General features: G+C 35.7%; 1 protein-coding gene across 12 annotated transcripts in view; it reads right to left on the bottom strand.

The window, feature by feature from the left end:
• Window positions 1–12,939, bottom strand: part of MPDZ (multiple PDZ domain crumbs cell polarity complex component) — a 169,630-nt gene that overhangs the window by 103,515 nt on the left and 53,176 nt on the right. For all 12 annotated transcript variants that reach the window (XM_058695337.1, XM_058695343.1, XM_058695346.1 and 9 more), the window contains exons 6-10: window positions 12,246–12,459; window positions 11,364–11,492; window positions 8,869–9,075; window positions 6,359–6,473; window positions 5,920–6,008 (exon numbers count right to left, since the gene is read on the bottom strand). In XM_058695337.1, the coding sequence (XP_058551320.1) occupies window positions 5,920–6,008; window positions 6,359–6,473; window positions 8,869–9,075; window positions 11,364–11,492; window positions 12,246–12,459 (754 nt within the window). The remainder of the gene's footprint in view (window positions 1–5,919; window positions 6,009–6,358; window positions 6,474–8,868; window positions 9,076–11,363; window positions 11,493–12,245; window positions 12,460–12,939) is intronic.

Raw genomic sequence — 12,939 nt, 5'->3', positions numbered from 1 at the left:
AACTAAAAGGCAACCAACGGAATGGGAAAAGATATTTGCAAATGACACATCGGACAAAGGGCTAGTATCCAAAATCTATAAAGAGCTCATCAAACTCCACACCCGAAAAACAAATAACCCAGTGAAGAAATGGGCAGAAAACATGAATAGACACTTCTCTAAAGAAGACATCCGGATGACCAACAGGCACATGAAAAGATGCTCAACGTCGCTCCTCATCAGGGAAATACAAATCAAAACCACACTCAGATACCACCTCACGCCAGTCAGAGTGGCCAAAATGAACAAATCAGGAGACTATAGATGCTGGAGAGGATGTGGAGAGACGGGAACCCTCTTGCACTGTTGGTGGGAATGCAAATTGGTGCAGCCGCTCTGGAAAGCAGTGTGGAGGTTCCTCAGAAAATTAAAAATAGACCTACCCTATGACCCAGCAATAGCACTGCTAGGAATTTATCCGAGGGATACAGGAGTACTGATGCATAGGGGCACTTGTACCCCAATGTTTATAGCAGCACTCTCAACAATCGCCAAATTATGGAAAGAGCCTAAATGTCCATCAACTGATGAATGGATAAAGAAATTGTGGTTTATATACACAATGGAATACTACGTGGCAATGAGAAAGAATGAAATATGGCCTTTTGTAGCAACGTGGATGGAACTGGAGAGTGTGATGCTAAGTGAAATAAGCCATACAGAGAAAGACAGATACCATATGGTTTCACTCTTATGTGGATCCTGAGAAACGTAACAGAAACCCATGGGGGAGGGGAAGGGAAAAAAAAAAAAAAAAAAAGAGGTTAGAGTGGGAGAGAGCCAAAGCATAAGAGACTGTTAAAAACTGAGAACAAACTGAGGGTTGATGGGGGGTGGGAGGGAGGGCAGGGTGGGTGATGGGTATTGAGGAGGGCACCTTTTGGGATGAGCACTGGGTGTTGTAAGGAAACCAATTTGACAGTAAATTTCATATATTAAAAAAATAAATAAATAAATAAATAAAAAAAAAAAGAAAAATTATAAATAGGCATTTAAACATTTTGAAAATTAGTAGTTTTGGGTTTTAAGACAAAAATATGAAAAACGGCAATGATATCACATTAAGGGTAATTTGTATTGTAGGTTAACAGAAATTTGTATATCTCTAGAGGAATATACATACTAAAGACAAATAATCCTATAATAAACAAACTGCTTTCAATAAAAAAAAAAAATATATATATATATATAAACGTAAAAATAAATAAATAAATAAATAAATAAATAAACATTAATTTAAAAAAAAAGTAAAGCAAATATAATATGATCCTATTTAAATATATATGGAATTTTTCTGAAATACTAATAGTGGTTTCTATGAGTTTTTTCAACCATGTTCCAATGTTACGATCTTTAAACCTCAAAGACAAATATTAATCTAAAAACAAATGAACATGTTACTTACCACCAGGATAGTAAAGAAAATAAGAAAAAAAATCATAAAAATCTCAACTTTGAGGCTCACTTAGGTTGCAACTTTTCATCTATAATAGATTTTTATTGCTCAACTCTTTCAAAGCTCAATTTCATTTTTAAAAATCAAACGCACATTATTTTGTCAATAGCAATAAAGTTCAAGTATGGTAAAAACAAAACAAACCAAAACCTGCATGCTTCCTTTACTTTCAAAATTTGATGACCTCAATTTAAAACCACACCCCCTTTTACCCAAATGTTAGATACAGATGGTACCAGTACAAAAGAAATTGCTGTAATGGGATAATCATGGAACTAGATTTCAGTTCCAATTTCTCAGTATCTTCATCTGTTATATGGGAATAAGGGTACAATTTCCCCCAAATTACAGTGCCCGAGCACTTTACACTGGGAAGGAACCCAGAAGCTGGTATTATTAACAGACAGAAGAAGCGATTCATCAACATGAAAATCTCAGGCCTTCCCGAGAGCAGTTTCTGTTCATTACACTCATCACACACATGAGATGAGGTCACCAGAGCCCAAAACAGGGCCCCGGGCGGCCCTGTCTGTCATTATCACAGGCAGAGTGAAGATGTGGCTTCAGACCCAATGGTACCACAGGGCACCAGAACTACACGCAACAGCAACAGAACTGCCTATGTGCTCCCTCAAGGAGAGCTCCAGTAACCTCACAATGCACAGGGCAGACACGACAATCAGCAGGAACAGTTACAGGAGAGAATCACTAGTTGAAACAACTTGAAAACCCCAGCTCCTGAGTACACTCGATCTAGCCAGCCAACACCTCCAACACAGCTTACAGAGTCACGTATTAAGAGAGAACTTGCGCCTATTAACAAAGTCAGAATATCTAAGGCAACATTTGACACCTTTCCTTACTTGTTCAATAATTTTTTTAATAATTTTTTTAATCAATCATAATTCCACATCGCTTTTAGCAAAGACCTCTATATATCAATCTAAAAAGAATAAGATGCCTAGGTGACAGTCAGTTAAGCGGCTGATTCTTGATTTCAGCTCAGGTCATGATCTCACATTCATGAGATTAAAACCCCACATTGCGTTCCATGCTGGGCAGGGAGCCTGCTTAAGATTCATTCATTCATTCATTCATTCATTCTCTCTCTCTCTCTCTCTCTCTCTCTCTCTCTCTCCCCCGCCCCACCCCTACTTGCACTCCCTCTCTCTCTAAAAATAATTTAAAATTTAATTAATTAATTAATTAATTAAATGGAATGAGTATATGATCTCATCAGATGAGAAGTTTGGTCAACTTTTTAAAATACAATAGAATCCCTTGATCAAATAATTCTTATACGAAATACCAATATACCAGAATAAAATGGAGTCAACTGCTCTATTCCCTCCCCTAGAATAGTCACAGTGAAACCCTAGGGGTCAACAGATCACAATGTGTGAAACAGGAATCTTATAACAAAATTGGTTTAATGTTATAAAATACTTCCTCACAATAGTAAGAAACAATTTCTCAATTTTCTCGCCACCTCAACAACTACAAAACAAAAACAGAGTATAGCACAGCTTCAAACAGCTGTTGCCAAAACAGAAACTGAAAAGCAAAGACTGCAGTTGTGAAAACGCAACCAGGGTGAAGAATGCCACCACCAACATCTCAACAGTCCACAAGATGGCGCCATTCACAAAAATTCATGCATGAGCAAAAGCACTGCAGGAAGTTTCTTTAGAGCCTGAGATGCTTGCAACTTTGAAGAGCAGATTGCTAAAAATTAAAACTCAGAACACTGATGACAGTGAAGACAAGTGATTTTACTGAAAGCAAGAAAACAGAGGAAGGGTGCTTCTACTTTCTCCTCAACAATGCCCTTTATTACTGACCTTATGTGAGCAAAACCATATATGAATTTCCACTTTAATAAGAATGAAAATGACAACAAGTTTGGAGGGAAGCTATTGTGAGACTCTTTAAAATGTGCAATCATTTCAGGTTTTCAGGAAGTACCTGCCTAATTAATAAAACGGTACTTATATGTCTAGTGTATATTAATTATGTTAATTAAATTACAGGTATATTAATTACTCATTTGGTCTTGCTGAAAATTACACACGGGAAGTTTCCTTATCCAAATTTTGTAGGTGAAAGAAGCTTACTACACAGTTATCATGGGATCCAGCAACTCCACTCCTAATTATATACCCAAGATAAATGAAAACATACATCCATACAAAAACTTGTACATGAATGTTCATGGCAGCATTATCCGTAACCTCCAAAAAGCAGAAATGACCCAAATGTCCATCAACTGATAAATAGGTAAATAAAAGGTGGTATATCCCTACAATGAAATATTATTCAGCTATAAAAATAAATGAAGAATTGATACATGCTATAACATAGATGAACCATGAAAACATGCTAGGCGGAATAAACCAATCACAAAGGATCACATGTTGGGGCGCCTGAGTGGCTCAGTCGGTTAAGCATCTGGCTTCGGCTCAGGTCACGACCTCGCAGTTTGTGAGTTCGAGCCCCGTGTGGGGCTCTGTGCTGACAGCTCAGAGCCTGGAGCCTGCTTCGGATTCTGTGTCTCCCTTTCTCTCTGTGGCCCCCTTGCTTGCGCTCTCTTTCTCTCTCTCAAAAATAAAGAAACATTTAAAAAAAAGAAACACAAAGGACCACATATTGTATAATTCCAACTCTCACAAGCTCTCTCTCTCAAAAGTAACTGAACATTTTAAAAACAGCTTTCTAATGGATTAAAATACGTATCTTAGGGGGAAAAAAGAGTACATTAGCTATGTTTTCAATTTTTAATTCAGTATTGGGTATGGTTTTTGGGGTCTATATCTATGCACTCTCTCTCTCTTTTCCTCCAAAATAAAAAAAAAAGTAGTTAATTTTCATTTTATGTTAAAAAGAAAATACAGTGGTTAAAACTCATGCATAGGATATAGCCAACCAACCTAAGTGGCAAGCACAACTGCATCTTCAGAATAGCTTTCAAGAAGTGAACAGGTGTACTTAGTTTGAAGCCCAAGAAGAAGTTGTAACACAGAAGCAAAGGCAGAGAGATAAGGGCACCTCTTTTTTTTGTTTTAATTGTGGTAGAAAACACAGAACAAAACAATTCAGCATCTTAATCATTTTTACATGCACAGTTCGGTAGTGTTAAGTTTATTCACAGTGTCATACAATAGATCTCCAGAATGTTTTCACTTTGCAAAACTGAAACTCTGTACCCATTGGCCCTCTATTCAAAATCTTGCAATGACCATTCTATTTCTGAGTGTGACTATTTTAGGTACCTCATATAAGTGGAAACACACAGTACTTGTCTTTTGGTGACTGACTTATTTCACTTAGAATAATGTCCTTAAAGTTCAATCGTGTTGCAAGATGTGACAGAATTTCCTTCTTTATAAGACTAAATAATATTCCACTGTATTTATATAACACATTTTGTTTATCTGTTCATCCATTGACAGGTATTTGGGTTACTTTCTCTCTTAGCTATTGTGAATAATGCTGCTATGAACAGGAATCTTAACATTCTTCTTTCTTAACATATTAACATCCCAAGGGAACAACAGGGACTTATATATAAACAGATACATTTTAAGATAAATCAGTATACTCCAAAATGTCTTCCAAAGTATGTTTGAGGAAAGAGTCTATGATTACAAAAGCTTAGGAAAACCCAAAGTAAAACAGCTGCATTTTCTCTATTGCAGAAATTCTCAGAGTCTTAGATTTTTTCACTGTGCTTTATGAATCCCTAAGAGACCCTATCACATGCAGTTTTTCCTAAACTTACCTGACCAGGAACCCTGATATAGGGTCTCTCGGACTTATGTTATGAGGAGTAGTTAGGGTAGCCCAGTTTTTGCAGAACACTGAACTGAAAGTTGTATTCTTTTGTACACAGCCTTGAATAGCCATAGGCTCAAAACACACTGAGGTTATGACAATATCCATATGATGGGGTTGATCTGATTAAGGGGATTAGATCTATTTCTTTTATTCTTATATATTCCTAAAGTTAAAAGAGTCCTGGACATGGAGCCAACAACAACACCATCATTCTGTTGATATTAAAAAAAAAAAAAAAAAAGCACTCATCCCAAAATTCAGATTCAACTACACTAAAGATTATGATGTCTGGTCTTTACCTTTAACGTATCAACAACTAAAGTGTGATATTACTGTAACAAGTTCATTACAACTAGGAATCAGATATATCAGAAATTATTCTAATATTTAGACTTGAGATCAGTGAAGCTTCTATCCAATGCTCTTACTTTCACAAACTAACAAAACGGGTAATTGTAATGATAGCCTCAAATTACCAAAAAGCTTAAATTAGTATGGAGCTAATAGTAGTTCCCAAAACTGAGTAAACTATGAGAATGCACTTCTCAACCACGAAAATTAACAAAGCTCTTATTAAATGTGTTACTTACTGCTATAATTTGGTCTCCAATTTGGATTCTTCCATCATGTTCAACAGCACTGCTCTTTGTAATGCTCTTTACAAAGATTCCTGAAGGCTCTAAGATTAGAAATAGGGTTTTTAGATTTTATTTTTTACTATTTACAAAGCACACTCAAAAACTATACATCCTTCATTCTCCAAATATAAAGTCCTAATTATGAATAATTACAAATCAACAAGCCACACAAGCAAAACCAACAGAAACTTAGGCTAGAAAATATGGCAATGATTTTGTCTGTCAAATACAGTATCAGAGTTTCCTACACTGAATTATTCCTAAGGAAGTTTTCAATCAGTTTATCCAACAATCTGAAAATACATAATAATGTTGATTCAATGTTTCATAAGACAAAGAAAAGATATGAGAGGCAATTCTAAGGTAGAAAAAAAAAAGTGTTTAAAACTACCTAATTTCTTATCTCCAATGTAACCAGCAATGGTAATTCCTAGTCCTTGGACATTTTTAGTGAGTTCTACATCAAATGTCTCACTTTCTTCACTTTTCTGAGTAGAAGCATCAACCTAAAATAAAATTGGTAAACAAATAGAGCGATTAGACATGTAAACAAACAAGATAAACTCAAAAAGCAACAACCTTTATCTAAGAATAATACAATGTAATTAGATGGCAAATAACTCTGCTAGAGAATTATAGCAGGGACTACTCCTTCAATGTTGACAACATGAACTGTCCATTACATTTTTACTCAAAAGGAATGTCAGCAGTAAGGGTGAACACCCCCTTATCAGAGAAATACATAATTATTTGTGTGTACAATTTTTTTAAAATCAAATAGTCTGTTATTAACAAATTCTATTTTTAGAGATGGTTTATATTCATTTCCACAATTGAAAGAACTCATATTTTGAATTCAGGTCAACAAGTTCAAATCCAGTTTTGCCACTGAACTTTTCTAAGCATCGCTTGGCTCAACTGTCTATCAGGAATAATAACAAGCCCAGCTAACATTTACTGAGCGGTTTCGATGTAACAGACACTTGACTTGTCTTAGTTAATTTACTCCTGAGAACAAGCCTATGAGGTTAGGTACAATTGATAAATTCTTCTCTGGGGAAACTGAGGAACATAAACCTTACCAAAGACAAGCAGCAAGCAATCTAATAGAGGCAGAATTCAAATGTAGATAAGCTGGCTGCAAAACCAAGGCTCTTAAAATGCCTTTCAGCATGTAAAATCCTTAGGAGAATGTAGGAGCCACAGTGCCCACTAAGTTGTTGCTGCTATGATCTTAAGTTGATAGCTGATTCTAGTACCATGAATATGAGTTAATCTATCTTCCAGGTATTTTATTAATAGACTGAAGATTATTTTGAAAGCCAGGGAAATGCAACAAAGCTATTTAAAATTGTTACTGTATTTGTTTTATAAATTCAGACTTTAACATAAAAAGCTCTTTGTAAGAAAAGTATGCCTTTCTGCATTGATCTTCATTCCTGAAATGACAGCTGAAAGCAAGTTTCTCTAACACGTAGAGTTGTTATTAATTATATATTGGACTGAAGGGCATGGTTTTCTGAATTAAGCACTGGTGGACTAGTGTGGTATGTCACCAACAAGCTACTGGCATTACATACTTGTGTGGTTCCAGCAGAGTCCCCAGAGAATCCTACAAAGATCGTAACGGAACGAAGTTATGGGTTCGAATGCCCATACACATTGCAGTGAGCTGGTAATGGTTTTGATTTTCTTTAAGCAAACTCTGTATCTCACTGATAGTCCATCTAAATGAGATATAATTTTATAGTAAAGTTTGATTTATTTTTTTCATTGCACATAATTATCTGTGCAAACTTAGCAAAAGTTTAAAGTTTAGATAATTACAAGAAAATGACAGGATGAAATCTGCTTCAATTGAAACAAATGTGTTTTCTATTTTTAATAAGACTTATGCGAGTGCTATTTTAGAGGGTGGCAATTTGACTATCGAATGGTTTTAAAAGGGGCACAAGCTTCAGAAATGATGATATGCACAGAATAGATATTTTTCTAAGCTTTCAATTACATCAAGTGGTTTTCGGTATTGCATTCATTTATATATTGCTGAATAAAATGTTTTGTTTACCACAAAAGAATGTGATTTAAATACTTTCATACACAAGCTTTCTTTCTTTACTTCTTTCTCTCTGCAAAAAATAGCAACTAACTCGATCCTAAAAACAACAGAATCATGGAAATTTCAAGTGTTCTAATAAAGTTTTAAAGGGCTTGTGGAGGAGGTTAGGATATTAAAAAAAGAATCTGTAGCAACTAATTAGAAAAAACTTTAACAGGAAAAAAAAATCATTGATGTTTTTAGATCTACCAGAAAGGAATGTGGCACTTGCATTTGCTATAAAGCTTATCTAGAAATTGGGTGTAATTATTTTCTCAAATATTTAAGAGATTTGGGGATAAAATAATTTTGTTGATACTCCCACCCCTATTCCTCCCCCCATCCAAAGTCACTAAAAGGAAAGCTGTTGAAGGAGAATGACTGGAACTCCCAGCTCACCTAACTAGAGCCTTCTAGTTAAGAGACAGATAGAATTAAACATTTTAGTTATCAGTAGCAAATAATTATTTAAAATTTAGTCCATTATTTCAAAAGATTATCCTCATAAATGTGCTGCTTAGAGAAAGCACACGAAACATTTCTGTAAACATTTCATGTAACATTACATTTCATGTAAACATTTACTATGTAAAACAGTAATCTAGAATTTTTTAAAGAAACCTATTTTTCATCTGTTACACATTATTCCTAATTAATAAGATATCAGTGCTGAAACACAGTTACACTTGAATTTACATTCTTTAGCACTAACATGTGAATGTCATTAAGACTAGTTTCTAAACATCACCATCATCTAAATGCTAGTGCCTGCGACTTTCCTCCTGATGTTTCCACCTACTTACCCGCATTTCTGGCGTAGATGGGGATGAGGAAAGGGTGATGCCCACAGAGGCAGGTGCTGCTGCTTCTTCTACGGCACCTCTTGCAATCACCAGTTTGACCCTGTTTCCACACTGCCTGAGCACGTGTGCTACTTGCTCACTGCTCATTCCTGCCAGATCAGTGTCCCCAATCTTTAGAATGTGGTCTCCACTGCATAATCGCCCATGCTGAATAAAGAGATCGGTTAATCAGGATATTGATTTTTTTTTAATTTTCTTAAGTTTATTTATTTATATTGAGAGAGGGAGGGAGGGAGGGAGGGGGAGAGAGAGAGAGAGAGAGAGGGAGAGGGAGAGAACACAAGCTGGGAAGCTGGGGAGGGGCAGAGAGAAAGAGAAACAGAATCCCAAGCAGGCTCAGTGCCGTCAGCGCAGAGCCCAATGAGGGGCTTCAACTCACAAACCATGAGATCATGACCTGAGCAGAGATCAAGAGTCAGAGGCTTAACTGACTGTGCCAACCCGGCCCCCAGGATATTAATATTTTAATTTCATCAGAGAGATCCCAAGCGAGGGAAAGAGAGTAATGTAAAAATAGCAGTCATGTGAATTACCAATCATGGAATATTAAACATGTGGTTGTTATTTTAACTGCCTTTTGAAGCATCTTAATGTTATTCAATGTGATATAAGTAACTGAAATTCACAAATATTCCCTAAACCAATAGTTGATAAGAGCTTATCACTTCAATATCTACCCACCAGATGCGAGAAAATATGAAGCCTTTTGAAAAATTTTTGAGAAACAGAAAAAGAAGAAAATGCCACTAAGCAAAGATGAAGCCCAAGTCACTATGCACATACATATTACTCAAAAAATATAGTACAGAACACAAGAAAGCACTGAATTAATACTACAATTTTTTGTCTTGTGTTTTCAATTAAAAATATCCCTAAAAAACTCATTTGCAGATGAAATCCTTATGAGATGAAAATTTAGATGGATAAGGGGAGTAAAAACAGCAGGCTTATTATCTCCATACTAGAACTTTCTTCAATGACAGCATCATCCAGTATGGCAGTAACTAGTGACATGTGGTTACAGAGTACTTGAAATGTGGCTGGTCCAACTGAAAAGCTGAATTTGTCATTTTATTTAATTTTAATTAATTTAAATTTGAGTTTTACAAGTAGCAAGTAGCTACATGTGGCTATATTATTGGACGGGGCAATTCTACACTGAAGATAAAGCTTAATTTACTGCAAGCCAGTCACCTAGGGAAATTAAACTCAATACTGTACATGCTGGCTAAGAGCTAAAAGGAAGAAAATATGCACATTATTGTGTTACTGCTAATACTTCTACTGATAAAGCTGCCATTAAACAAGCCTTGTATATATGAATATGAGAAATATCTGATGAATTGCCTTCCTAGTTTAAGTTCAAATACACATGGAAAAACAAACAAATTTATAAACAAAATGTTATAAAAACAGCAAAAGTTTCTGACACTAGAAATTCTCAAATTAAAATATAAATCAGGGGTGCCTGGGTGGCTCAGTTGGTTGAGCATCCGACTTCAGCTCAGGTCATGATCTCATGGTTCGTGAGTTTGAGTCCCGCATCAGGCTCTGTGCTGATGGCTCGGAGCCTGGAGCCTGCTTCAGATTCTATGTCATCCTCTCTCTCTGCCCCTCCGCCACTCATACTCTGACTCTCTCTCTCTCAGAAGTAAACATTAAAAAAATTTTTTTTAAATATATAAATCATAATAACTTTGCATTTTTCTCTCATATATTCCAGCAATGTCACATAGCATAAACGGCAATGCTTTAACCAACTACTCCGAGAGATAAAAATAGGCTGTGCTTTTACAAAGAAGACACAAGTGACCCATCACTAGAGGGACAAGTTGAATCTTGTTTTTTTTCTCTCAGTAATAAAGTATTCTTCTTTCCATAATACCTTGTGGCTATACAGCAGCTAAGTAGGTTTATAAATAGGATACATGATTGTAAAATAAAAGGTAGCTACCTCTACAAGGATCAAAACCATAACCTGGACTTTAATCTGAGGTTCTACAAGAGTCTTAAGATCACTGCCTAAAACTGTAACTTAAGATCAATGTCCCTTTTCAAAGGTATTTCTCCCAAATCTAAGAAAACACTTTAGAAAATGCCCAGCAAAACAGAAGATTCTCATTCAGCTTCTTTGACATTATGTAAAGCCAAAATTTCTTCTAACACAAAATATAAATGATGAAGGCATAGGGGCTCCATTACTTACGTGTCTGGCTCTCGGTTTCAGCTAAGGTGATGATCTCACACTGTGAGTCCACACTGGGCTCCACTGCTGGCAGTGTGGAAACTGCTTGGGATTCTTTCTCCCCCAGTCTCTCTCTGCCCCTCCCCCACTCAATGTCTGTATCTTAGAATGAATGAATGAATGAATGAATGAATAAATAAAGGCATACAATTTGATAAAACGGCATAAGAGACCTGTTGGAATAGCTTACCTGGTCAGCTACTCCTCCAGGTAGAATGGTTTTTACTATCACACCAGTTGCTTTTCCTCCGACAATGCCAAACCCTAGTCCAGACCCATCATTCACCAATTCAATAGTTTCTACATGCTGCCAGTGAACCTGAAAACAAAACTCCTGTATGAATTTGAAAAAAAAATCTGCGGAAACTAAAAGTTCTATTACACTTGAGATTTCTGTGAATATTACTTTGTGATTAATATTAAATAACGGAGTTCAGACATAATAATAAGCCTTAACAATGTCCCTTTTATTTAGTATACTTCCCTTTCAACACATTGTTACTGCTACTGATATAATCATTCTTGAAATTATCAATACATCTTTATAGTGACCACATTTAATCAGTTGAAGATAGGCACTGATTTGCAAGATCCTTTCTAGAACTTCTAAAAAAAAGACAAAGATCAAGGAGAAATCATCACCTGCTAAGATTATCTTAGTAGTAAAATCTTGGTAAATCTTAGTAAAATCTTAGTAAAATCTTGACTCAGAGAATTTCAAATTACAAGATTCCTTTGAAGTCACTGACAGCTACCACTAACAGTATAATTCTGTAATTTACAAAGCAAAATCAAGACTGTATCTGCCTACAGATAGAATCTGATTTGTTGAAGAAATAAATTTTTTTTTGAGGAATGCAGTCAGTCAACTGAAAGAATCACACAAAGAAAGGTTAAAGTTGATTTAGAAGACATAGACTTAAATAACAAACTTTCCAAGCTAGGGAGAGATAAAAGCGTAAAATGGGAAAAACTCAAGAACTACATAGGACCTACACAAAGGTAGGTCTATAGACAACCAACAAGAATGGAAAAATATGTTCTGTCCCTTTTAAAAATCTTATGGACTCACCGGGTTAGAGTGAGCAGAAACTGTGCTGGCCGCAGATGGAGAACGGGAAACTATGGGGCTGATGAGCTGAGGCAATGAGCCTCTGGCAATAACTAGCTGGACATTATCTTTGGCTTTCTGCAGGATGCTGATAGCCTGCTGATGTGTAATTGTCTGATCAAGTGCCTGTCCATTGATGGCAAGGATCTGATCAGTTTCCTTCAATCTTCCATCTCTAGCAAGAAGGAAAAAAGGGGTAAAAGATACCTGACAGCTCTCAAGAAAAGGAAAGCTTCTTTGGCATATATTCTCAGGTTATTTTTAATCCAGTTTTCTAATGTCCACACTTTTTAAGCTTTTCCCTACAATTTTACTTTCAAAAATATAAGTTTTGGCTCCAGCCGGTCCATCCTTAATCAACCCTTCCCATTTAAAAGCCACCTTTACAGCTACTCACTCAACTTATACGTTTTATCTTAGATATTCCTATTTACTAACAAATAAAAGCAAAGGTGTATACATTTAGTTGCTGCTTTGAGTATATTACTAAAAATGTAATTCAAGCAATCATGGGTCATTTGTATATTTTTCTATATAGTAACCTTTAATCAAAAAGAGCCGTTTTAATAACAATGAGAATAATGTTCTGCTTAAATTTTCCTTTTCTTCCTAAAAAGTGATTATGACTATATTTAAAAGATAGTCTCCCTTAAAA

This window comes from Neofelis nebulosa, chromosome 12, assembly GCF_028018385.1.
Source record: "Neofelis nebulosa isolate mNeoNeb1 chromosome 12, mNeoNeb1.pri, whole genome shotgun sequence".
Lineage (NCBI taxonomy): Eukaryota > Metazoa > Chordata > Mammalia > Carnivora > Felidae > Neofelis > Neofelis nebulosa.
This window is presented reverse-complemented; position numbering and strand designations above follow the sequence as displayed.